The sequence below is a fragment of the Branchiostoma belcheri genome, unplaced genomic scaffold, assembly GCF_001625305.1.
Source record: "Branchiostoma belcheri isolate BF01 breed outbred unplaced genomic scaffold, Haploidv18h27 scaffold44, whole genome shotgun sequence".
In the NCBI taxonomy this organism is placed as follows: Eukaryota; Metazoa; Chordata; class Leptocardii; order Amphioxiformes; family Branchiostomatidae; genus Branchiostoma; species Branchiostoma belcheri.
The window spans coordinates 1,507,482-1,532,849 of record NW_017804065.1 but is presented as its reverse complement, the minus strand read 5'-3'; the positions used below and the strand labels follow the sequence as shown (position 1 = coordinate 1,532,849).

Genomic DNA, 25,368 nt, shown 5'->3' with positions numbered 1-25,368 from the left:
ATGTTGGAAATATTCCATAAGATATTGGCAATGAATTTTACACGGAGGATAAATTATGGTATGGGGTTTGATAACGTTATTAAAAGTAGATTTGGGATTTTTTTTCACCATCGTCAAAAAGTTATAACGATAGCACCTGTGACCACGCGTTCGTTTACAACCAGAAGTGTTTAAGTATGTCTCAGCGAAACCTTCATGTAACGTTAAAGTAACTGTTACATCTGGACAACAAGCTAAGTATAAAGGAAGAACAGCCATGTGCCTTAGCCTAGGAATGCCCACTCACGTCACCAACCGGTAACGTTAACGTATGGAGCCGTTATACCATGGAGGTAGAATCACAAGGAGGTTGGACTCACCTTTATTACAGACTATCTGGCCTTCTTGTCGTTAAAAAAATTCCAAGTCGAAGGTAGCACACCGTGCCTGGCGCTCATAGATCCAAACAAACATCGATCGACTCCTTTCACGCAGGCGCTTTCTAGGGTGTGCCCAGAGGTCACGGGATAAAGGCTGATTGGTTCTTGTAGGTAACGTGATTAGTAATGTGGACAAAGTTACAACTAGAGTTCAACGATTACATTCCTTCGTCCAACAGTCTTTGTCACGTATGCCCTAATTTGCATAACTTTTATCTGATACTGAAGTCGCTGTGCTTGGGCCAAAGACACGCTTATTGACAAGGTTATGTTTTCAGTGTCATTTTCTAGTTTATTTGTGGGTGTGTGTGTGTGTTAACTTTGTATTCCTGTCGATCCAAATTTGCAAATTAATGAATTTTCACAAGTTTAATAAACCTACCTGGCCCAGACCCTTAAGCTTAGTCTTAGACCCTCCTAAAATGTTACCCTTGTTGTTAAGACAGCTGTACATTCTCTTGATCAAATGAGAACTAAACTAGTGGAAAACCTTCAGTGGCCAATAATAAAGTTACCCCCATACATACTACTGGGGCCCAAAAAGGTAGCCTGGCATGGTGGTTTAATACATATGTAGCTCAACCCTTCTGTAAACATGAACAATGGAGATTAACTGAGTGTGTTATAGTTTGGCCAGCCTCTGTCTGTCTGCTTAAGTCAACAAGATTTCAACCACTCCAGATAACTATAGAATGGCTCAATGAATTGGCTTTATATTTGTGTGTGGGTTAGAGCTTGGCAGGTGTCCTATTTTGCCTAATTTGCATTTCATTGTGCACATCTCTGTCTATACCTAACTATAAAGTTGCACACCCAAAAGCATGCATTTTCTCCAGTTCCCTCTCTGCACTTCCAGAACAAGCTGCTAGGAGTTGCAAACTTGTCGCCTGTCCTACCACAAGAACTATCGTTTACTACCCAAGAATCCTGACCGTACCATGTCCAGAACACAAGATATCGAAACTAAAATTTCCACTGGAGTACCTGAGAAACCAGCTAGACTACTGTACAGATCCTGCTTACTCCTGCTTTTGTTTAGACAGTTGACACTGGTTTGGCCAAGGAGGTTCATCTTGGTTTGGCCAATTCCCATTGGACCTCTAAAAATTGCTCCAACAATGAATGGCCTCTGAAAGTTGCTCTGCCCTGGGGCAGGTGACAAAATCTCAATTTCAAGGATTCCTAACATACAGATAAGAAAAAAGCATGTTCTAGAAAATATTTGGAGATATAAAATACCGGTACAAACACAATATATTTACCAACATTTATATTTTATTTTCATACAAACTGACATATGGTAGCATTATTATTTAAGACCAGTATGAAGTGATAGTTGTATCATTTCTGTGCATGTATGTCTTGCCATCACATGTGAACTCAACAAAAATACTTCTACGTAGAAAAACTGTAATTTCTATGAATATTACATATATACATCAACAACTGTTGTAATGATGGGTGTGATATTTGGCAGAATTCTCTGATCTTCTTCAAAGGAAACAAAATTGACTATTTTTCCATAAGATTTCCTTCAGTTTCCTACAGAGTTTCTTGAAAATCATTTTGCTATGATATGATACCTTACAAAGCAAATATACACATTACAATGGTGATACAATGTACAATGGTGGAAGAGTTTTCAGCATCTTTGCACCATTCTCAGGAATTAACATGGACTGTTTCCCAACGCTAAACTGTACAATGTAACATTTCAAACCTAAAGAATGAACTTCTCAAGTCCTGCTGGTTGGTTGATTTTCCGCTCAACCTCCGCGCAGTACTTTTCGGGAACGCCGGCATTTTTCAGTTCATTCAGCTTCTTCTTCTTGATGTCGTCTAACTTTGCCCTGCGTTGCCTGGCCTCCTCGTCTAGTTTCACACCCTCCTCAAAGAAAGCATTGCGGTCATTGATGCGTACCTGCTCCTTCTCTCGGATCTGCTTGCGGACTGCATCAGCGTGATTTAGCCGCATCTCGTGTTGCCTGAGCTCATCTTCTTTCTCCTTCTCAATCAGGCGCTTCTGTTCCCGCAGCACACGTTCGAACTCTGACCTCTCTCGCTGTGCCTGGACAGCCAGGAAGTGTTCTTTACTCATGACCTGGTCTTCTCGAGCCTTCTTCAACATTTCTTCCATCTCGGCCTTCAAAAGTGCCTCCTCTCTCTCCTTCTTACGCCACTCACGCTCGGCCTGCTCCTGGTTGCGTTTCGCTCGAAGCGCATCCTTCTCTGCCTGGAGATCTTTAGCACGTTCCTGCAAGGCTCGCAGACGTGCAACCTCCTTCTCCTTCTCCTTTTTAATGCGCTCCTGCTCTGCCTCGTACTCTGCCTCCCTCTGAGCTCTTTGTTTCTGGTACTCGATGACCTTCTGATCAGCGAGTCTCTCCTGCTCCGATTTTTTGGCTCTCATCTCGTCAGCTTCCTGATTGGCTCGTTGGATCTCGACTTGGATATCCAGCTGCTGCAGCCGTTTTCGCTCCAGCTCCTTCAGATCCTCCATCTGAAGCTTCTCCAGGTACTGCAGCATCTGTCGAGCCTCCTGGTCCTTCTTCTCCTGGTCCAGCAGCCTGTCCTCCTCGTTCTGCTGGATCTGGTCCAGGATCTGCTGCTTGCCGATCAGCCGCTCCTGCTTACGGCGTGCTGTGATCTCCTCCTGCAGCTTCAGGTCATTGACCCGATCCACCTCCATCATCAGGTCCAGCCTCTTCTCCTCCTCCGTCAACTCCTTCTGGATCACCCCTTTCTCCAGGATCTGGGCGTCACGGATGGCATGACACTTGGCATTGAGGATCAACTCGTTCAGTGCCTTTATCTCGTCTTCTTGTTCCTCCTGCTGTTTCTTGGCCTTCTCTAACAAGTACTGTGCCTGTTCCTGGGCCTCCTCCTCCAGGTCATTAAGCTTCTCATTCTGTTTGCGGTCAAGGTCCTTGACTTTCATGAACGTCTTCCGTTGAGCGCAGGCATCGATGGCCTCCTCCTTCTCCTTCTTTCTCATCTCCTCCAACCTCTCACGTTCTTCCTTAGTCAAGACACGGGCAGCAGACCTGATCCGCTCAAACTCTCCCTATTATAAATCCCAACAAAAGAGGACAAAAAAATTAGTTTTCTCACAGAAATAAAAGGTTAAGCACAATTCACACAATCTAACTTCTTGCTCTTAATAACAGAGATGGTAATGTTACATGTATTGCAGTGGGAGAACCAGGATAAATGCCCTTACCTGGTGCAGTATAATGGACTGTCCAGAAGGGTCTTCCATGGGGACTATCAGGTTCCTGATGAGGTCCTTAGTGATGACCTGAATGGTCTCCCTTCCTGCCTTCTTACTCTTGTTATTACCAGAGGACAGCCTGTCAACAACAAACAACTGCGAGTCTGAGTGATCCAGTCTATAAATACCTGGAGACTAAGTTTTGTTGCAAAACATTTCTGAATCAAATATCAACTACAGGGCACACACACTGACAACACATAATAATACAGTAATACAGAATACCATTTTTTGTATGTGCAAACTATTCCAAAACATGCAGTTTATGTTGTCTCTACTGGCAACATGTGTTGTTTACATAGTACCAGGCCTCTGTGGTATGAACGTAAGAATAACAACACAACTGCAGGGATATGATATCATTTTCTACCAGCAGAAAACGTACCGGAAAATTGTTTCTTTTAAGTTATGGGAAGCGTCATTAAATTATCAGTTTTATCTTTGATTTTCGAATCGTAAATTGGTTCTTGACATAATCGGCTCTCGGCAAGGCTGTTTTCCTGCCTTGCTGAGATTGCGCTATCTACAGTGGGGTATCCATATGATGTGATACTTGGTAGATCTTAATAATTCATGGTAACAAGATAGTCTATACACGCAGAATCATCGCAATCTGATCACAAGAAATGGTTATAAATAATTGATGAACATCATAACCTGTGAACAGTGTCCATCAAATTGATTTCTTCATCACGCTTTTCAGCGACCTAGCAAATAATACGTTAGACAACTCCAACGACAAACAGAATACACACCTTCGATCAGTTTGCAGCTCTTCCTCAAACGGTGATCTACCGCCTCTGCCATTAGCCTGCTGTGTTTCTTGTTGGAGCCGAAGAGTGTTTCGTCCACGGTGGAGCCTCCCGGGTTGACGGTCCTGTAGCGCCTGCTCGCCGCCCGTCTGGAACCCGCACTCCCCAGCGACGAGGCCGATCCTACCGAACTTCCAGGCATTCTTCAACAAAAATCGTGTTATTCCCACTGCTTGACGACCACAGATGATGTCAAAATCGGTACTGAAAGACTGGAACCCACAGAAATCACGTCTGCTTCTGTCCAAATGAAGCCTACAAAATGGAGGACTCAGCTGCTTCGCGCAGATTATTTGCTTCCGGTCTCCATGGCGACCGTCGCCAAACAATAATACAAGAGGGCGACAGCGCCACGTTACCAAGATAAGGAATTAATTCTCTTCACTCGAAATTTGACGACAATTAGAGCCAAATAACGGTCTTGATGACCACACGTATATCGATAGTCAGGGTTTGCAAAGTATCTTGTATGGAAAAGGTTACTTTGGAATATTTATGACACAATGTGAACACGACTTCTTTGCGTTTCTACGCCCTCCATAACAACGAGGAGGCAACGAAATATGACCCATGCTGACCCATGCCCTCTCCAAGGCAAACAAGTGGAGTTGCCTCTGCCCGCGCTGACTTGTCTGGCGACTGGCTCACGTTTGCCTGTACAAAGAGATTATAAGGAAATATTACCAAACTCATTGGTTTCTTTGAGCTCAGTGGTTTATTTTTGCTGGGGGAGCTGTATCAGCCGAAATATGGATGACTCACAGCTACCTTTGCCTTGTAAAATCACATTAAGCAGAACCTTCCGATTTTGACCTCTAACATATTATTTATGAAGCCCACAAACTAGGCCTTTGTTCTCCCTTGGATAGTAATGACATCAACGTTACTGTCTTCTATACGTTTGAGTACGATGACGAATAATAATTTAAATAATAAAGAAACCCACTGGCAGAAATCTCCAAGCAGATATACTAGTAGGATCTGTTGAATGAGTGTCAGAATGTGGGATACTAGTACTTCTTCAGTTGTTCGTTTGTCTTGGGTCTAAAATGTATGGAACGTATGAGTTTTACCATTTGGAAATCCGTTCATCCTAATGCATTCACACAAATGCAGACTAGACATGCACAATCATGCCAAATAAATCTGACCATATGAAAACAGTGCAATCTACATCATATATTCTTGCTCTTGTTATTTCACGCATTTTGACATGTACAGAGCGTGGAATGTAACATCAAAAAGTCTGCTGCACAAAGCCCTCTTGCACGCTTCAGATGACATTATTCTATCAATACTGACAGTATTTCAGAACAATCTGAGTTTTTTTCATTCACAGAAACAGATGATTAATGAAGGACTTTGGTCGCAATTGTCCCTACAATGGAAGATATCAGCAAGTACTACTGTACAAAGACTACAGTACTCTGATAATATACACAATCCTTATTTACATGGCTTATCATAGATGCTATCCAATCAATGAAGAACTTTTATGAGGGCTCCCTGATTTTGTCTTTTCACCATCCATACATCCAACTTAGTTCACCTATAGGGTCCCAGGTACATGTAGAGAATCATATAAATGAAATCCACACCCCTACCTACATGTACATAAAAGTTGTGCACATAGATCTGAACCAAAATATGCTGAAATCACTCCACACTGTTAATAAAGGTTAGCATAATTACTTCTATCATAGATCTATGTTACTTGTATGAATGTCTGATTTTCAAAAGACTGTCAAACATGGAGAAATACTTAAGCATATCTATTGCACACCAAGAACTTTCCCTTATGCCCACATCTAGATATATATATCTGTACACACGTACACACGGATTGATCACCATGTACAACTAGAACGACAAGATTGAAACAATGTAGATATTCTAAAAGCGTTAAAGCCTTTAATAGTGAAGAAATGTGAAGAAAACAGACAAGGTGAAGTATGTAACAATGACACATAAAAAGTTAGCAGCTTCCATCCCTTTTTGTTCTTCAATTTCGTAGGAAGTTATTTTTCCTTCAAGGGTTTTTAAACCGTTGCACGTGCAGTCAATGTTGGCACTTTTACTGTTGTTGGAACATGGCGCTTGTAGCTGGGCCAGTTTTCATGTAGGCAAGCAACAGCTCCTTTGCAAAAGCTAGCAGTTTCTTTACGTTCCTACAAAGACTATAGTTCCTGTTGTGTTTTGATTACAATTTATGCTATTTTTATTTTTCCACTGAGCAGTTTCGGCAGGCTAGCTTGTCATTGCTTTTGTAGAAGACTTCAAGGCCCAGCTACGAAGCTATGATATACACACCAAATAAGGCTGGAAGACCCACACATCAAACATGTTTCACCACACCACATATTGCAACAATACATGTCAATTACTCCCCATTCTCTGCCAGTTTCTCTACCACTACACACCACCTGACCACCTCTCGTAAGTCTAGAATGTCAAAAACTTGATTTTGGTTGGTCGTATCTTATTACCTTTGTCAATTACATTATACAACTAAAATTAAGTTTCTGACCTTTTCGTGTTAGGTTTATATGCATTTGTTACAACATACTTCTGCAACAGGTCACAATTAATGAAAAGGAGTCCAACCTCTCCCCAGGATTAAAAACATCATGGCCACATCAAGGCCACAAACTGGAAACATATTTTTTCCTAAGCCTTACCAACAAATCAATCACAGTCACAGAAGATTTACATAGTCTATCCACAAGTGTTTATAAATAAGGTAACAATTGTGCATGACTTTAGCTTTTGTTTAACTGTGTTTGAAGGTGAGGATGTAGGTAAGTACGGGTGTGTGTGTGTGTCATATTCCTGACTATTGCTTGCTGTATGTAAAACACCTATTTTATTCATTTATCATTATCATTGATTACTACCAGGTTTGATCATCTTTCAAAACATTGATAAGAATGAAAGCTTCAATGTTTTGTTCATAGCTTTCTAACCCCCTCTATTTTTTTTTTAGACTTACCTGTTATATTCTGTTTCTAAGGCTTTTTTGTAACATATGTAACAGTAACCTCAGGAAATATGCTAGCCAACTTCTATTGTGGTTTTTGTTGAATTCTAGATTTTCCTTTACATCTGTCTGTTTCAGTCTTCTTGGTGGCATTTTTTGTCATGTTTTCAGTATCTTTTCCACGGTTTTGGTGGTGGGTGTGTGGCCAGGGTCCTCTGAGTTTGTGTTGGGTGTCCTCTGCAGAAGGTGCCTGTTGGTTAAGTGTTGGTCTTTCTGCGAAGTGATCTTGTTCTGGCATAGATGGGACCTTTTCTTGGATGCTCCTGCAACAGAAGTTGTATTACACACCATAAGATGTCTATTAACTGGGTGTAAATTGTAGGACTTTTCAAGATACATAGAATTATAGTTCCAGGTAACATATTCTCCTAGTTTTACCTAGTTTTAACTACAACAAAAATACAATAATAAGAATATTCAAAATGGCCAATGTTGCCAAAAGACTAGAAAGTGTCAAAAATATCAATTCTTCAAAAAGGCACAAGGATGCTACATATACTATGTACTATGGGTTGATACTTAAACCATGAAATCTGACTTCATTTGACTGAGAAGTAGTAAATTCAGACAAGAATACTTTCTAGAAACAAAATTGTATGAGGACATGCTAATGAGATGACATGCATGCGTGTGAATTCAATGCTTCAAAACTCTAACCATCAAGAACCCAAGCAAGCACACTTTTGTAACATCAAGAACAACGATAGTGCAAAGGCAAAAAGGCACACCACACAGTGATAGGTATGAATGCAGAGTCACCACATGTACAGAGTACCCTGGGAAGGACTTACTGTTGGTTCAGTCTTAGGAATCTCGGATCTCCTACGCTGCATGCACAAAGTGACAGACCAAGGGAAAAAGTTGCAAAGAAAACTATCTCAGGGAGATGTGGTTATTATGGCTTCCCAATCTGAAACTGGTGTTGTCTCATATATGTTCATGTAAATTCCTCTTATTCACAATGGTAACTACTAACTACCTTTCACTTCAGTATTTCCCACAACAGGAAAGTCCATTTGGTCTAAACTTTAAATGTTGTAGCCACATTTGAAATGGAGGATGAAGTTCAACTGTGGCCTTAGCATAGGTTGGTTTATCTGTCTGTAGCATGTCTGGTTATACTAGTATCTATTGAGGTCCCCGTGTATTTTATGGTAGACATGACAAAATATGCAAATTTACCTCACTGCATTCTGGCTATGGGTATATTCTGTCCTGTTACACCAGTATGACTAATAAGTATTCAATGTACTTCAAAAGGTGTTCCACTTCTATAGTTGATAAAACTGTAAAGGTTTGAAAATCATTTATTCTTGTGCTTAACAAAGCATTTATCTGTTTTGTATTGTTACTAAAGCAGAGCAAAAACAACTTCTAACTGTGCAAATTATAGGCTGTCTTGCAATGTTAACACTCTGAAATAATGTTTGTGAAGCCAATCAAATCCAACTACGCAATGTCATGCAGTTTTGCTGTGTCCTTTTGAAAACCTGTGTAAAATGCGCTGACAAATAGGCTATACAGATAAGCAGAGGTCCACCTTTACATGTACAACAAAGTCCCAGACAGCCCATACAGAAGGCCTACGCAGAAACCAGCTCCCAACTAAGCATTCTACAGGTGATAATGGGGGAGAATATGCCAAGGTATCATCAGTAGTCAAAAACAAAAATACCTTGACTTTGCTAGAGATCTTTGGTAGGCTGGTGATGACATCTTAATACCTACTTTGCCTGCCACCTCCTTCTTCTTGTACTTGGTAGGAGCTGGCTTGATGGGAATTTGTTCATCAGTGAGATCATCATCATCATCACCATCATCATCATCATCAATTATCACCTGGAAAATTGTTGTTATATTTCATTTGGACCTGAACTTTTTAAATCTTTTGGGCAGGAAATAGTGCAACATATCCAATGGCTAGGGGTCACTGTGCATATTTTCGTTTTATCTTTTTCTTTCAATATTATAGCTATAAAAGTTGTATTTGCGATTTTGTACTTTCTTACCTAGTTAGGGATTACTAAGGATAATGTGGCATCACCTTTGATGTTCCTACATAGATCATAGTCACAACATTCATAAGGGAAAATCTAAATCTTTAACAATATGGTCTTCAATATAATAAGGAAAGGGCTTTGAAGTGGAGGTTACCACCTACTTGGATGGGTTTTACTGCTTTCCTGGACTTGCTGGAAGCTGGTTTCTGACTTGTACCCTGTAACAGGTCATTTCTGGTCACAAAGGGACCTCTCAGAAACAGTTGCTAATGCAGTTCTTAAGTGTAAATTGACATATTTTTCAGATAAAAAATGTGAATAAATTTATTCTGGCAATTGGTCACCGTAACCGTAAGATTATTCAAGCAACAGTGTTATAAAGGTTTGAGGTTTAAAATTTTCACTGTGTGCATTGCACATACATGTACATGAATAGTTCAAAAAGTCACAAAGACAAAGTTGTTTGGGTTGAGAGAAGGACACTAGGACACAAGGGGAACCTGGTTATCATACTATAATTTTGTCTGCTGTCTTCTAGCAGCTGGACAAGGACACCAGACCCAGGATGAGAAGCCACACCAGTCTACCGTGAGGAAAAACGCCACACATGCGATAGGAGAAAAGAGAAGTACGATACCCCTATGGTAGAGCTACACGGTAGCTACTTGATAGGCTCAAAGCGGAAGATGTATTTGCGGTATATGGGCTGAGGTGTGAAAAAAGGTGAAGACGGTGTTAGTGTGAGGGCACAACCACCACGATACATGTTAGCTGCCCACACCGCTGGGGTACCCACCGCTTGACCACCACCCTCGTATGTTGCTGGGAGGGTCGAGCGGTACCCAGAGCTTAGGTACATGGACTGGGTTCTGTACAGGTAGGGCCGATCAAGACGGTCCGAACGATCGGAATCGGTCCCATAGTTAACAGACAGGGATCTGCGGAGCTGTGGCCCCTGCACAACAACCACCATGCATGTCCCAGGGACGTCAGTGGAGGATGGAAGAGGGGGTGAAGAGGAATAGTATCATTAGTGACAAGCTTTAGCAAACCAGATTGGTCTACCATACTACATCAGTCTGTGGTATAGACCAATCTATGCACTAAAGCTTGAAACTATCCTAAAAAGAGTTTCATACTCCAACAGTCCAACTACTAAGATCTAAATAGTAAATGTACCATCTGCATGATGGAGCTACTGTTTCATGTTGATCATAAACTAATACATTGTGTACATGAAAGAAAGTATCTTTAATTTACAAATATTACTGGTATAGTATGTGTGGTAATAATTCTCATTAAGTCTTCTTTCTTCCAAGGTGTCAAGCTGTTGGCAAAAAAAGGTTTTCTGGATAGACATTTCTAAAGCTTTTTAGGCAAGAGTAGTGGTAAGATATGACTACAAGACAATGTGCTTGAAGAGACATGAATTCTATGTTTTCAGCTGGATGTATGCACCCAAGCAAGCCAGTGAAAAATGCAGCAACTTGACTTTGTCTGCACAAGCTGATTACAAATTTGCCCAGAGGGAATACTGGTGGGACTGAACAGATTTGAGCTAAGGGAAGTGGGAGGAAATGGAAATGCAAAGGGTATTATGTTATTACCATAAATAGAACATGGCAAGAAAAACAATTTCTAAGAAGAAAGGTTGACAGCACAGGTGTAGGAGAACATAGGAGTCATATTGTAATAGCAATAGGTATGAAAGTCATCAGTATTTCACATGTACTGTCAAGTCTTAGAATGGAAGGATAGCTAGGACAGCCTACAGAATACACACAGATACTATAACATAAAGATGTAAAGATGTCTAGTCTGTAGATCTATCTCATATTTCAAAATAAGTGACAACAAACCAACTGATATGTTTTCCCGAACCACCACGCCCAATCAGCATCTACCAATGTGTATGTAATTGGGACATACATGGTAAACTGCTTGGATATCAACAGAATACCGCATTTGATGATGCATCTTGTAAAGTATTGCCAAGATGTTGTGTTATAATAAATGCAGCAATCGATTCCAGAGACCACGTATGTCCCAGCCTACCAGGATAAACAGTGTACAAACTTACCGAGTCGTACAACTTGCGCTGACGGGGCCATGTCCCGGTGGGCGGGAGTCCCGGTTCGCCCCCCGCCTGCTCCTCTAGCATGCTGCGTGGCCCCCGTATGTGGGTGTACTTGGTTTCCACAATCTCTTCTCCATCCTTCCTGTCTCTTTGTCTCTCCATCTCTTCTGTTAGTCTGTTGCTATCTACAGTGCCTAGGAAATAACATGTTAAAGGAATTGTATTAGGGATATGGTAATAATTTCACAAGAAACTGCACCTTTGAAGGCCAACAATGTGATCTAAATGCATGAAACATTATTGACTGACTGGTTCTCATGGTCAGCGCTTCATCGTCACTAACAGACATGCGGGAAGACGGGACGTCACGCTCGCTGCTGGAATCCCGTCCGACTGTGCTCAGGTCCTGTGTGCTCAGCCCGCGTATTAACCGCTCTGTTATTGTCTGCTGACCCTGGAACATACAAATGAGACAGGTATAGGCAAACCATGCAACCAAAAGCTTGCCCTTCCCCTTTTTCAAGACTCCAAAGATGAAAACTCTACTTAAACAAAAGCACTGCAATCTTGGGAGTGCATTTTCTCCCACACGGAGTTAAGGAAGGGACGGCTTCTTCTAATGACAAAAGGAGGGACAATGTCAAATGTAAACAAAAAAGATAAAAGAAAAATGAATATTTTCTTGTCTGTCCTCCTCCTAGCTTTAACAAAGCAGCTTTGGAAGCAATTGGGAAAAGAACACAAGGTACTTGGAAAGGGTGCCTTAGTTTGGCGAACTGTGTGAAAGAATTTAGGGGGGTTAGTAGGACGTAGACCACTATAAGTCATAGGGTGCCACTGCTTGGAACATGACACAATAGATCATGCAAACTGAAACAACAAGAAGCAACAGAATCAATGGCGAGGGCATACATTTGCATCCGAGTGCTGTGATGAAGTGTCCCAAGAAAAGGCGGATCTGAGTAATTCTGGGTCCTGTCTCCAAGCTACTTTGGTCAGAAAGAAAGGAAGGAGGAGGATCTGAAAGGGGGAACAGAAATGCCCGATCAACTTTTTCATGCATGTTGGGTAAAGAAAGAAATATTGCCACGCAGGGAGCATAAAAGGTTGCAACAAAGCGTTTGCAGAGAATTACGTACATGACTGTAGAAAAACTGATTCTAAAGGAAAGGAACCCCAAAATCAACAAGATTTCAAACAACTAATAATGCTATTTCATTTGATTTACCAGGTAAACCCCTTAGACTAAAGTGTTCAGATAGGGGCAGAGGAGGAACCTGACAAACCAAATGGGGCAACACCTCTGCATGATTAAACCAAATGACTTACTTTGATAGCTGTCTTAGCAACAGCAGTTGCCGCCATGTTCAGTCCACTCTTCCCCATCTTCACCATCGTCTCGTAACTCCTCTCACTGGCCTGCGCTATGTACTCATCAATCTCCTGCAAGTGGCAAAATATATATTTTGTGAGCAATATACCTAAAAAGTTACTCCAGACCCACTGCCCCTATGGCATTGTAGGTTACTTACAAAGGTGACTTCATCATTACCATTTAACCACCTAAAAGGTAGCTAAAATACTGAATATAAAATATATAAGCAATATATAATTCAAATGTTACATAGATTTCAGAACAAGTACAGCATACCTTTTCCCTCTTGGACATTGCTGGATGTACAAACTTTCTGTATATGAAACTGGACCCCTTCGTGTATGGAGACAGCAGCCACACCACAAACACTATCTTCACCTCGTAGTAAAATGGCATCCTAGAAAAGACACATGGCACAGTGACATATCTTTTACGTTTTAGAATGAAAACAAATAACTTGGAAGAGAAAATACAGCTTAGGCTTGAAAATGCCTGGCTACCATTCTTTGTTTCTATCAAAATAACATAACAAAATTTACAAAACCTCTAAATATTCATGGAAGCACAAGGTCTCTGAACTCTTTTTTTTTAAATCAGTAGAAATGAAGTGGCAGCTCTTAACAAACTATGTGTTGGTGTGGCCTCAATCACAAAAACATAATATTCACATACTTACCATGATATGAAGACGTCTGCAAAAGTCTCCACAAATGTAAATAAGGCAAACACAATCCAGTACATCATCCATTTCACCTGTGGGGCAAAGACAACAAAGACAAGTCAGGGTTTTCTTTGCTTTCATGATATTATACAGCAACACCATCTAGTTATCCGCATAAGCATTGCAGCTCATTAAAGCCAGCGTGATGCATATTGATTTAGTGCAAAGCCAGCATGGAATACAATTAAATCTGCTCCTGAAATTGAAAGACCACGGATTGGGAATAAACCCTGTAGTAGACATAGCATACAAGCATATTGTTGTAGAATAGACCTATTCTGGCAATTAGCAGTTCAACCAATGATAGCATGACAATAAATGGTTTGATCAATGAGAGAACTTGTCTGCATGTACATCAAATATTTGCATTTTTTATATGTTATCATTTTGCATGTCCACATTTATCTGGAGGTGGGAGGGGCAATGGAATATTGGTTTATTAATAGTCAAAAAGTAGCAAATTGCACAGTTGACCCATGCAGGGCTTGCTGCCACATGGCCTGCCTCATCTGCACCTACTTCCTAACTAGGTTTGAGTAGGTAACGATTGACTATCAGAGAGGGAGTGACTTTGCATTCCACATCTGCTTAAAGATTGATGATATATGGCGTTACATAGTCAACAACCTTCAGCCATATTTGTTCATCGCCAGAAGGTCACCCGATTTCAATCTCAACAGAGAGTCAGATATGTTTTCACCTAAAAATCAAAAACTGGCTATGTCAAATCAAAAACGGGGCTAGCAAACTACTAAAGGTCATTAGTAAAAATAATAATGATACAGATATGATTCTACATGTAACACCATTGCCAGGGTCCTAACTGAAAAAGCATCAACACTGCTGCTATCCTAGAGAGTGGGGAAGAGCTGCTATCGCGTGATGAGCCCGGCAAGTTATCATTATAATGAAAGGATGGTGCTGACTGATAGATTCAGACACCCTTTCCCTCAGGCCCATCCAATCATGGTGGTGGCAAAATGCCAGATAAGTCATCAGGCTAGGCATGTCCAGGGTCTCACTAACTAGGAGCTACAACTATGATAGCAGCCTTGTCTAAAACATGCTCTGAATTGTATTGTATTTACATTCATTCGGCAGAGGTATGAGGACATGGTTAAAGCATGTGTGAAGCTTCTATGTTTGCCACAGATTGCATTCTTGAATGCAATGATCATTGACAGTTCACGGAAGAATTTTGTTTCCTGTTTTATTCATAAACTCGCCCTTCCCTCTGTCAAAGCAAAGTACATGTGGTATAGAAATGTAAATAAAACCGATGTACATGCACCCACTCTCTCATTGATTGAACAGCTAATTTTGATTGAAAGTCAGGATCTATCAACATCAAGAAAGCCGTCACTTGTGTCAAGTTGTGACTAATGAACTCCAAGTTCAAGATAAGCTGGATATATTGGAAGGATATGAGTTACCTATTAGTAAATTTATCAAGCTCAAGTTTAATTCATGTATACAATAGATGTCAGGTAAGACTGGTTGCCAGGCAACACTCCTTGCCTTTATGGTATTCTCGTAGATGTTCATCAGATATTATATGTTGATTGACACCTTTCAGAGAAAGTGCAATATTGAATAGTGACACAATCTAGAATTTTGCTATATCCAGTTGTCTGAAAACCCCATCAGAGATCCTACAGCCTGATGAAGGGCTTGAAGCAGGTGGGGTTGATTTGCCAGCGGCTATGTGGCAGATTGCCAAGATGGGGGACCAATTTAGAGCTTTCCATTTGGATGGTCTCTACCTTGGAAAGGGGAAGTGTGCCTCCTGGGTAGCTATGCTTTTAGCGTATGTCTTCATGGAAGTGGATTTCAGTAAAAGCATGGAAGTAGGCATATACCTCAATTTGGTGCAGAAATATCTATTCATTGATAAGTTATTATGACTTACAAACTTTGGAAAATTGGTGTTATTTGGGTGGCTAAGTTATGCAAATGAGGACCTTTAAGATATGTCATTTGTAAAGGTTAACATTACTTGGAAAAGGTATGAGGATACAGAACTCGAGTTAAAATATGATCTTGAAAATACCTGTGTCCTAATGCATTTCAACATAACACATCAATCTAAGTGTGCTATATTTCTACGATGAAATATATAAGGATAACTAACATCTTTACAATCTTAATCATAAATGACTTATAGCCAAAATATAGAAGAATTTGAATGCTACTCACATATTCTCGTACGTTCTTCGTCTTCACTGCCTTGTACGATGCATAAGCTGGATACAGGGTTCCAAATAAAAGCCTGCAGGGTGCATAGAAAGAAGAATTATTAGGGAAAAAAATATACTACTGTTTGTCATATATATGAATTAAGTGAGTCCCTACCAGACCCTTGGGACTGACAGGTAACTGTTGAATGTAAACACAGAAAATCATTAAAAATGTTAGGTCTCTTCAGGGAATAAAGTACATGTAATTTTCTTTTTTGGAGCATATTTGGTGCAATACAATTATATTGGTTACACTAATGAGATGTGTATTGTCAAAGAAAGTACTGGAAAATAATATAGGGCTCAAAATACCTTTTTTGCATACCTACACTGGTGCTCAATCATGGCATATCTCAATAAATGTATGTACACAATCTAAACATAAGTAGACATTATGGACGGCAAACTTTGTACTTATTAGGGACAGAATTTGTGGCATTTTTTTCCTTTTATCCTACTTCTCTGAGTCTAACCCATTTGGACAAAGCACCTGGCAATTTGATTTTCCAGTAAATGTCCACTCCTGCTTTTTGTTAAGAGATGTTGAAACACCTGAGACCCTCCCGGATACATTTGAAGGGTTTCATACCAGCTGACTGAAGGACTATTGTACTCTGGTGGCATATACTAACAAACATGTGTGTCGTCCTATTGGCAACAGTAATATGCTAGTTGGGGCCTCAAATCAAAGACTTGAGTAACTGCTTTTTTTCTGTGTGGACATGATGTAGATCATAAAATATATATCATGATTATGATGCCAATAAACTTCATAATGAGGCTATTTTGAAAGATTGGGACCTGGTACCCAAATACTACTAGAACCCTATTAATTTATTTGCTACAGGAATTTCTTAGTACACACTGTATGTTTCAAAGATTCAACAAAAAAATTTAACACAACGTACAACCATTTACTGATCCTGTCAGCTATCCCAAATGGTTTGTATCACACAACACATGACGAACATTTTAACATTAACACATGTAATACCCCTGGTATGTTACCCATGTTGAAGACTCTAAACATACATGTATTTTTTTTACAGCTCCAGAATCATCACTATGGTATATGAGATATGAGCAATTACTTAGCTATGGGCCTAATACTAATACTATAGTGTAATCAAGTATGATGGTCCCATTATATAAACTGACCTAAAAATTAGGCCCACTTTACATGTCGGATGTTGCTATGTCGGGACTGGCAATGTTAACATTGGGGGTGCCAACAATTACGTGCTGAAATTGTAAGATATCCTTACTTGAATGTTTTTTATCTGTTGGGCTCACCGATACAAACACAACTTTAGGTCATGCAGCACTTTACTTTTTAGGTCAACACCTTTTAGGGTGCCCACCCAGATTACAGTAATAAATACATGGGTGACACCTGAATGACTGGACCTGGGTAAACAATAGAACAGCTGTTCTCTGAGGATCATGTGACTTGTGAAGACAAAGGTCCACTTTACCAGTCAAATTTCCTGATATTTATGCTGATACCCTGACAGTGTTGTGTTTACTTTACACATATCTGGGTGATGTGTTGAGAAACACCCAAAGACCCTAATCACACTAAAAAAAATGAATTGGTTTGAGCATCACATTGTGGCAGCTTTAAGTAAACATTCAAGATGGTGGGCTTTAGTCATGTGACTCTTCAATCCGTTTTGAGTGCGGACGCCATTCCGATCGGTGAAGAGCAGTGTGAATGCATTTGTCGATCCGGATAGATAATTTCTGAAATGACTTGACGTTCAAACTGATTCATTTTTTTGAGTATGAACATTGAATCATGACCTTTGAATAAAGATGAAAAACACTACCCTTGGTGCAGTAGACAGTGTTCCAGTTTTGTAGTTTGACTCTTGATGTAAGGCCAGTAAGGTTATTTTTCTTCACCTCAAAATTATGAGCAATATGGCTGAGATAAAACTTGTTGGCTGAAAACTGGTTTTATCGACTGATCCTACTGTAAACAGCCTTGCCAGGAGACATGTGTCTTGTTGTTGATATGAGCTATCAAACCAGTCTACTAATATTTTAATACATCTGTGCTACAAAACTTAATAGGGAGAGGTAGCATCTAGCTGGAATTCTGCCCTTGGCTTGTTTTTGCTGTACATACCATAGGCCTATGTGGACTCCCAATGGTGTTTCATGGCACGTCATTGCCACAGGATAATATTTGCTGTATCCCAGAACCTGTCATAGCTGTTAACATGGTGTACTTACATTGTTTTGCCCAAAAGCATCCAAACAGAATACCAAACAACATTAACAAAAATGGTGATGATGGCAATTTTACTGGTAAATTATGCTAACTTGGATATGACCCTGATCTCTATTTTCCCCCCAATATTGTGAGCCAGACATATTTGTCTTTACATGTGCCTCAGGACAAAACCATTGCGAGACTACAAAATTTCCCTGACACAATAAAAACAGAACAAGTTGGACTGCCATAAAAAGACGTATGTAAAGCAGGCCAGGGTATCCTGCATGACCAGTACTTCCACTCAGGTGCTAATGATAGGGGTGCTAGTGTCACAGAAATGAAAACAACCCTTCAGTGGGTGTGAAGATCAATCACCCTCAATCCTTCAAAGACTGAGGTGTTCAAAATTAATTTTCAATCTGTGCATGTTATCAATCACATTACATAATACTCTTCATCATACAAACTTTAGGATATTGAGAATGACATCAGGTTAGTGACATGGTAAACTGGTGTTTAAATGAAAGGTAACTCAGGCTGTTCCAGGTTTGGTTTGGTTTGGTACACATTTACAAACTAGGATGCAACAAGCTATAGCCTGTGTTACACAATCTCTCACTGTCAGTGTCAAGGACTGATTCAGTGATTGGGCCCTTCCCTGCCTGACCAGTAAAAGTCCCACGTCACTTCCTAACTGACAGAATGTCTGACTCACCCAACATTAGTAACTTAGCTTTAGGAGAATTTCACATGATGACATCACACTCAAATCTACTACTAATATTTCTTCTTCAAAATACTAATCTTTAATTTGTCATTACCTTATGAAGCCTTTTTTTATTTTTCACTGACAAAATTATGAGTAATAACAGGTAATTCAAGGACACATGAGAACCAAGATGCAATGTCAACTTTATCCATGGTGCAACTGGATACCCTCAACGCGTGTCCTGTAAGTTTGCACTTGGCAGCACTGCTCTAAAATAGAGCAACTTCCAGGGCAGTTTTCATCACATGCTTGTTATAACAGCATTTTAGTGGAAGAAATGATTTCAAAACCAAAATCATTTCTGCCATTAGTAAAAATAGACCAGAACAAATCACTCAATAATAATGACAATGACAATGACAATAAAATAGTCAGTAATGAAGATGGCCATGATTAAGTGAAACTGATTAGAGATGCTTTGTAATAGTCAAATCCAATAGCCAACAGTTACAGGGGCACTATTGTGTACATGTAAATTGGTATTCCTAACTACACAAATGTATATGCTAGAGCCTTCCCCAGTCAACAAACAGAAACAGCAAATTCAAAGACAGGACAAAATGTCACTGCTGAAGCCATGCAAGGTCTACAAATTTTGTGTGACAAAAGGGCCAGTTCACACCAACTTAATAGTTGGAGTGATAGGTCTTTGTCCAATATTTGCATCACAACAGATTATGGAAATTGATTGAATGATTGATTGAGATGTACCACATGTACATGTACTACCATCCCCTGGATTGCCTTCACTCTAAATAAATACATTTTAATTTAAGCCTTATAAATACTAGATCCCTATATTGAATTCTGTGTATGAAGAGCCAAGGAATGGGGGTATATATTACAGATCAGATTCTCTCACTAATGTAGAATGTGTTTGAATATGATGAAAGAGAAAAAAGAACCACATTCCAGTTTTATTCAACTTCAACAGTTGTCTTCAGCCTTTCAATAGATCTAAGGATGATAAACAATATTAGAAGATTTTTGTTGTTGTCTGTTGAATGTGGAAGGGACAGTTTACTGACCAACAGGCTGCACTGATTTGTTTTCACAAACCTAAATTTAGTCCGATGTGTGTATTTAACATCAAAAGGAATTTCCAACAATGATTTAAACGACCAGCCCAACCCGTGGCAAATGTACACTAACTGAAAAGTTCAAAACCATACAAGCAGCAGTAACGTTGAGAATTTGATCCCAACGAGGTGGCCGTTCTAATTTTGTCGTGGCGGAGGAATGTTTTCTTGCACACGCACACAGAGCCGCAGTGGCTGGCACTAGACACAAGTACGGTTGGAGAATACAAACGAACTACCCGATCAAATTATCCGGGATACACTTACCGCTTGCACTTAGTGTTCGCAGTGTTTATGCTTTCGACGCAAAGGAAAGCCACCGTTACGTTAATTAAACTGTATGGTAGAAGGATGAATGTGGGGTTTGAAGAATGTACCGTTTTGGGTTTGTCGAAATATGAGTAGCGCCCAGAGACAAATGACCAAAGATAGAAAACAAACCATCCAGACATGTACAGCCCCGGCAGGCTAGGGCAAAAGGACAGGTACTTACACGACAAACCGGGATATGATCGCAGAAACCATGGCTTCTCTTGCTCTCGAAGTAACTAGTTGATTCTACATCGGGTCAGCGTAGCAGGGGAAATGCTCAGGGAATGTGCAAAAACACGCAGCTAATCCTTGGAGGAATCCCAAGTTGTCTTCCTAAAAAACGCAACGGCCAGTCGCCATTTTGAACAATGACGTAAGAGCGGGTCGATAAAGGTGACCACAGTGCTGTGATTTGGGTGCCCAATGAATGTGGGAAAACAACCTATATTTTCTGCAAATCACAACACCCTAAAATAGCTCTTTGATTAGTTATAATTGGTTCGATATGTGTCAAAATGAAAACAAAGTTTTGATAGGCAAGGAGTCCTTATGAATGTTATATTTCAGGCAGCGAATAAGAGTTCCCTTTCATAGATGCCATCTTACTGTAAGACTGGTACTGCAGCTAGTGACCTGCGGTGTGGTTGGATAAGGTTGGATACACGAGATGTGTTCTGAATCTTAATTACCTTCGTCGAGAAGGTTGTGTATTGTATGCAGTCTAATATGAGGGGTGTTTTGTAAATTGTCATGGGGATGTATTCTAATAATTTTTAGCCAGGTTGGGATGGGAATTTTGTAACTTGAGATGTGGATGTGTGTTTCTATGATACTAGTACTCTGTAGTTAGATTAGGGTTGGGAATGTGATGGTCAAGTTTGATAAGCAGTTTTCTACGGTACTGCAGCTACACAGAGGAAGTTATCACAATAATTATTGAATGATTCATCGAGGTTTGAAAATTTTGGCATTGTGAAAGAACACCATTTTTCAACCTGATGGAACTATTGACAGAAATAGTTAACGTCAACAGTATGCAGTCTTTGGCATTTAGAAATGAGAGACATGTTATTGTTGCAATCAATGGTATCATAGTCATACTTTCTAAAACCTCCTCAGTCCAATAATTTTTATCTAAATAATCAAGGAGGCCTATATATGAGGGGGAAACCACCAATGCTCTATGCTAAAATAAGAAAGGTAACATTAGTGGCTACATATTGGCTGACTGGCTTTGCTTTATTCTGAATGCAGGCGCCAATCATGCTAATAAATTTTTAGTGGTCCTGCTATGAATTATGTGGAATTAAACAGCTGATTACACTCTGCGTAATAGGACATGCAGGCTCGGGTGTAATGGGTACTCAAGAAATCAATTAAGCTGAATCACCCTGTCATTGTACCTTCAAGAAGGAGTAACCTTATGTAATCGAACATGGCAAAATAGCAATTCCTCCCTAACAATAGATTAACTGTTACACTTGGTAAGGAACATTTAATTAACGTGTAACGTTATGTACAGTTGCTGTTAAGGTTTGTAGCCCTTTGGAGGGAGGGGATGTTGCAAGCAGTCAGTTAAACCAATTATTAACCAACCAACCAACCAACCAACCAACCAACCAACCAACCAACCAACCAACCAACCAACCAACCAACCAACCAACCAACCAACCAACCAACCAACCAAACTAATTACCAGTATTTACGAGTGAAGCAAAGCACCTTTCCTAGAATTCCGACATTTGTGATACGATGGTGTTTACAGTATTTTCATTTTTAACAGATACTGGAATCCCCTCTCAGAGCCCTCAGGAAACACAGCGATCAATACGTACTACTTTCTCCAAATATTTTAGTACACGCGGAAGGAGATGGGTCACACGCAGACGGCTTGCGTGGTGCGTAGACTGGATCAGTGCGCGCCGAAGTGTGTCTGTTCAGTGGACAGCCGTACTCAAAAGTGCACGTTTATCCTCACATTTTCCTCGTTCCCGGAGTAATATGCCACCGATTCCCTAGCAATGATGATGGAGGAGCGTAAGGAGCTCGTAGGGAAGCGGTTCCTGTGCGTATCCGGGGGAGGGAAGCTGAAATTTTCGAGGATTTCGGAATGGGAATGGAAATCGGGGGTCATACGTGCTGTCTCGCACAAACCGGAGGATCAGAAGCACCCCGACTTCTCGGTAAGTTCATCCCAATTATTCTACTATTCTGCTTTATCTGTGGGTCATTTAACTTCCCTAGTGTGTAAGTACACCCATGCCGTCTCATGTACGCTACTCCGATGTTGTAGCCGCTCTGCAATCGAGCTCAAATCGTCAGGAGTGGGGAGTCGACCCCCTCGTCCCGTTTGTAGCTATGGGTAGAGAGGAGTGCCGATCGCAGTCGACCCTGTTCCCCAATCCAGGCCAACATTCCTGGGAGTTTCCTCTGCTACAGCGCGATTTGTACAGCCATTAAGTTACACCACACTTTTAAAAAATGCTATCACTGTATGAGAAGTGTAGGTCGTTCAACATAATATTTAGCTGTGGTGTCCCAGAAGCAGGGGGACTGGTTTGGGACGGGCTGCAAACGAGAGGGTGCCCGCCAGTTGAGGGGGTACCCTGTGTTCCACGTTACATTCTATCGCCCTTTTTTCCTCAAATCGGACGATTTTTCCTGCGAATTTGTAGTTACAGATCCCAGGCACATGTACCCGCAGAAAATGACCGGGGAAAGTATTGTATTGGTGTGCAGAAATAGAGAAAATGCCTCACTATCAGTGGTTGCTTGAAAATAAACAGGGGTCTGCCACTCATGCCATGGGTCAATCCTGTGTGTCTGAACACCTAAAATTATGCAGATGTAGGTCCGGCATGTTTGTGCAGCATTTTCGCAGGGGGAGACAACGAGATAAAAGCATGGGTCTCTAGAACTACAAAAATGCCACATAAACATGCTGGACCCTACATCTACATGTTACTGTAGTATATCCAACAGGAAAGGGTTGGTTCAAGACTTGTTTGCTTACAAGGACCAACCCGAGAATAAAAAAAAAGGAAGGAAAAAAACAAAACTCGTTTGTGTATTTAGCTGGTGTTTACTCACCAGATTTCTGAATCACACACTGTAGGAAGGCTTTTGTGTTTCCTTGCTGGCTGCTACAGTTTTGGAGGCTGGTTCAGGCTAATCCAGTGTGTCAGATGTGACCTCACCCACTGAATATTTCTGGGGGAAATTGGAGAGGGGACACAGTTGATTTAGCCTGATTGCGTGGCGGCCCAGGTCAGAGAATGTCAACCCTTAGAAACAGTATAAGGCTTCTTTATACAGTTTCCCCCACCTTCTTGTGAAGACTACTCAACCCTATTGATAAGATAAATATGTTGTTGTTGGACTTTGACGCTAATTCAATGGTGCAAATTATGCATGTAACATTACTGATTATTCAGCTTTTGGAGGATGTTTACACATAGAATGGGAGGCCTTTTGTTTAATTTTTATCCCATTGCTGGATATTTTCTAATCCTATTATAAATCCAAGAAACAGTATAACTGATTTATAGTATCTAAGTAAGAGATCGATCAGAAGCATTCAGCAACTTGGACTGGATTGTTTTTTCTGAAGTAAAGGTCAGGGGTATTGGAGCATTCAATGTTCTTCTTGTGTGTGTGTGCAAATACCATTCAGTTCCCTTAAAACCTACTCGTTTTTCTTTATGAACCGAAAAATGCACAAATTCTGACATAATACGTAATACTTGAAATGCATTTGAATACATGTGTTCCTGGTTGGACAAGCACCCAGGGATGGCAAGTAATTTTCTGCATGTAAAACAACAAATACTGGCACTGTGTTGCCCCAGGCTGTGTAGTTATGTCTTTCAGATACCTGTTATGTCTTTCAGATACCTGTTTCTCATTGATCAAGATGGGCATATTTCCTCTGTGCTGTCTTGCTTACTCAGTGCTCTTCCTTTGTGGGACATGTGGACATTCTAGATTGGACAAAATAACTCAACCCCATCATGGACAGTTAATTTTTGAACAAAATGGACAAAACACATGTTGTCTACCCAGATGTTTTTCTTGTGTTTCCAGTCTTCAAGCTGTGGTTAATTCATCACTGTTCCAGTACCATTACTGGGTAGTAAATCTAGAGCAGCCTCCTGTTGTCCTAGTTTTTAGGATAGGGAAGGCTGCAGGAATTTTGAGTCTGAAGTGTGAAACAGCTGCAGGAGACTGCAAGGGGGGATAGGATTGAAAGAAATGACAGCCTTCAGCCCACTTTACTCACCATTTTCCCCAATGTTGCCAATGTCTGCCGACATTGAGACAGTGGCGTATTTTCTTGTTTTTCCCCACACACTCATATAAGTTACAGGGTGCCCAGAGGATGTCATCCATATAATTGATTTATTTTTTAGTTTTTTATAATCAATTCAGAATATCTTTACACAGGGTAGGTCAGGATTGCTTACAGGGCAGTTATATTACAGGTGTTCCACTGTTTCTGTTTCAGATATTTTTGTACATGATTGACCAGGTATGTTATATAGAGATCCACTACATGTAGGACTACTTGAATTGCATGATATTGAGATAGCTTTACACACAACAGGCAATGAGTCCCAGAACACCTGCATTGACAGTCCCAGGGCTTTAGCCAGCGACCGTTTTACCGTCAATTGACGGTAATTTGTCCCGTCTGACGGTAAAAATTTTAGTCCTTACCGTCAACATTGACGGTCAAAAATCGTGGGTAAAGACATGGAAAAAATCTAGCGAATTTGAATGAGCCACGGCGCGGCGTCTTTTCCAAACGCACGGCGGCGGGAAACCTGATTTCAAGGACCGTGCCGACGCCTGTTGACTTGGCTCTATTGTTCAATGTTGCTGTCTGTTAAAACAACATGTGCTAACGGCCACATAAGAATAAAATACAACAATGGCTCGACTCAGACACACGCTGCTAACTGTACATGACAATACGATAAATAAACATGTGACAACGAACAAAGAAATATCAAACGTTTTTGAATAATATACTGTACTT

At 40.5% G+C, this 25,368-nt stretch overlaps 4 protein-coding genes across 8 annotated transcripts in view; 1 reads left to right on the top strand and 3 right to left on the bottom strand.

Moving 5' to 3' along the window:
- Positions 1 to 501, bottom strand: part of LOC109478497 — a 9,528-nt gene extending 9,027 nt beyond the window's left edge. Inside the window, exon 1 of the mRNA XM_019780070.1 lies at positions 360 to 501. The gene's annotated coding sequence lies outside the window, so the exon portion shown is untranslated. The remainder of the gene's footprint in view (positions 1 to 359) is intronic.
- Positions 502 to 1,718: 1,217 nt separating this feature from the next.
- LOC109478505 (cilia- and flagella-associated protein 45-like) lies at positions 1,719 to 4,852 on the bottom strand. Its single transcript, XM_019780087.1, has 3 exons — positions 4,444 to 4,852; positions 3,640 to 3,786; positions 1,719 to 3,483 (listed from the first exon to the last, which is right to left on the bottom strand). The coding sequence occupies exons 1-3, from the start codon at positions 4,642 to 4,644 to the stop codon at positions 2,140 to 2,142; spliced, it is 1,692 nt and encodes a 563-aa protein (XP_019635646.1). The 5' UTR covers positions 4,645 to 4,852; the 3' UTR covers positions 1,719 to 2,139.
- Positions 4,853 to 5,659: 807 nt separating this feature from the next.
- On the bottom strand, positions 5,660 to 20,740 carry LOC109478501 (receptor expression-enhancing protein 1-like). 5 transcript variants are annotated; one of them, XM_019780076.1, is made up of 12 exons: positions 20,512 to 20,740; positions 15,909 to 15,981; positions 13,668 to 13,744; positions 13,268 to 13,388; positions 12,946 to 13,059; positions 11,926 to 12,070; positions 11,620 to 11,810; positions 10,336 to 10,494; positions 9,701 to 9,757; positions 9,215 to 9,378; positions 8,331 to 8,366; positions 5,660 to 7,802 (listed from the first exon to the last, which is right to left on the bottom strand). In XM_019780076.1, exons 1-12 carry the CDS (start codon positions 20,541 to 20,543, stop codon positions 7,565 to 7,567), a joined length of 1,407 nt encoding a protein of 468 aa, XP_019635635.1. In that variant the 5' UTR covers positions 20,544 to 20,740; the 3' UTR covers positions 5,660 to 7,564. The 5 variants fall into 5 exon arrangements, with proteins under 5 accessions (XP_019635635.1, XP_019635638.1, XP_019635636.1 ...); XM_019780078.1 differs by having other exon boundaries at positions 7,633 to 7,802; positions 9,268 to 9,378; XM_019780079.1 differs by lacking the exon at positions 8,331 to 8,366 and having other exon boundaries at positions 9,268 to 9,378.
- A 1,430-nt stretch (positions 20,741 to 22,170) lies between these two features.
- Positions 22,171 to 25,368, top strand: part of LOC109478506 (probable JmjC domain-containing histone demethylation protein 2C) — a 49,445-nt gene continuing 46,247 nt past the window's right edge. The window contains exon 1 of the mRNA XM_019780088.1: positions 22,171 to 22,513. Coding sequence (XP_019635647.1) covers positions 22,352 to 22,513 — 162 coding nt within the window. The 5' untranslated portion in view covers positions 22,171 to 22,351. The remainder of the gene's footprint in view (positions 22,514 to 25,368) is intronic.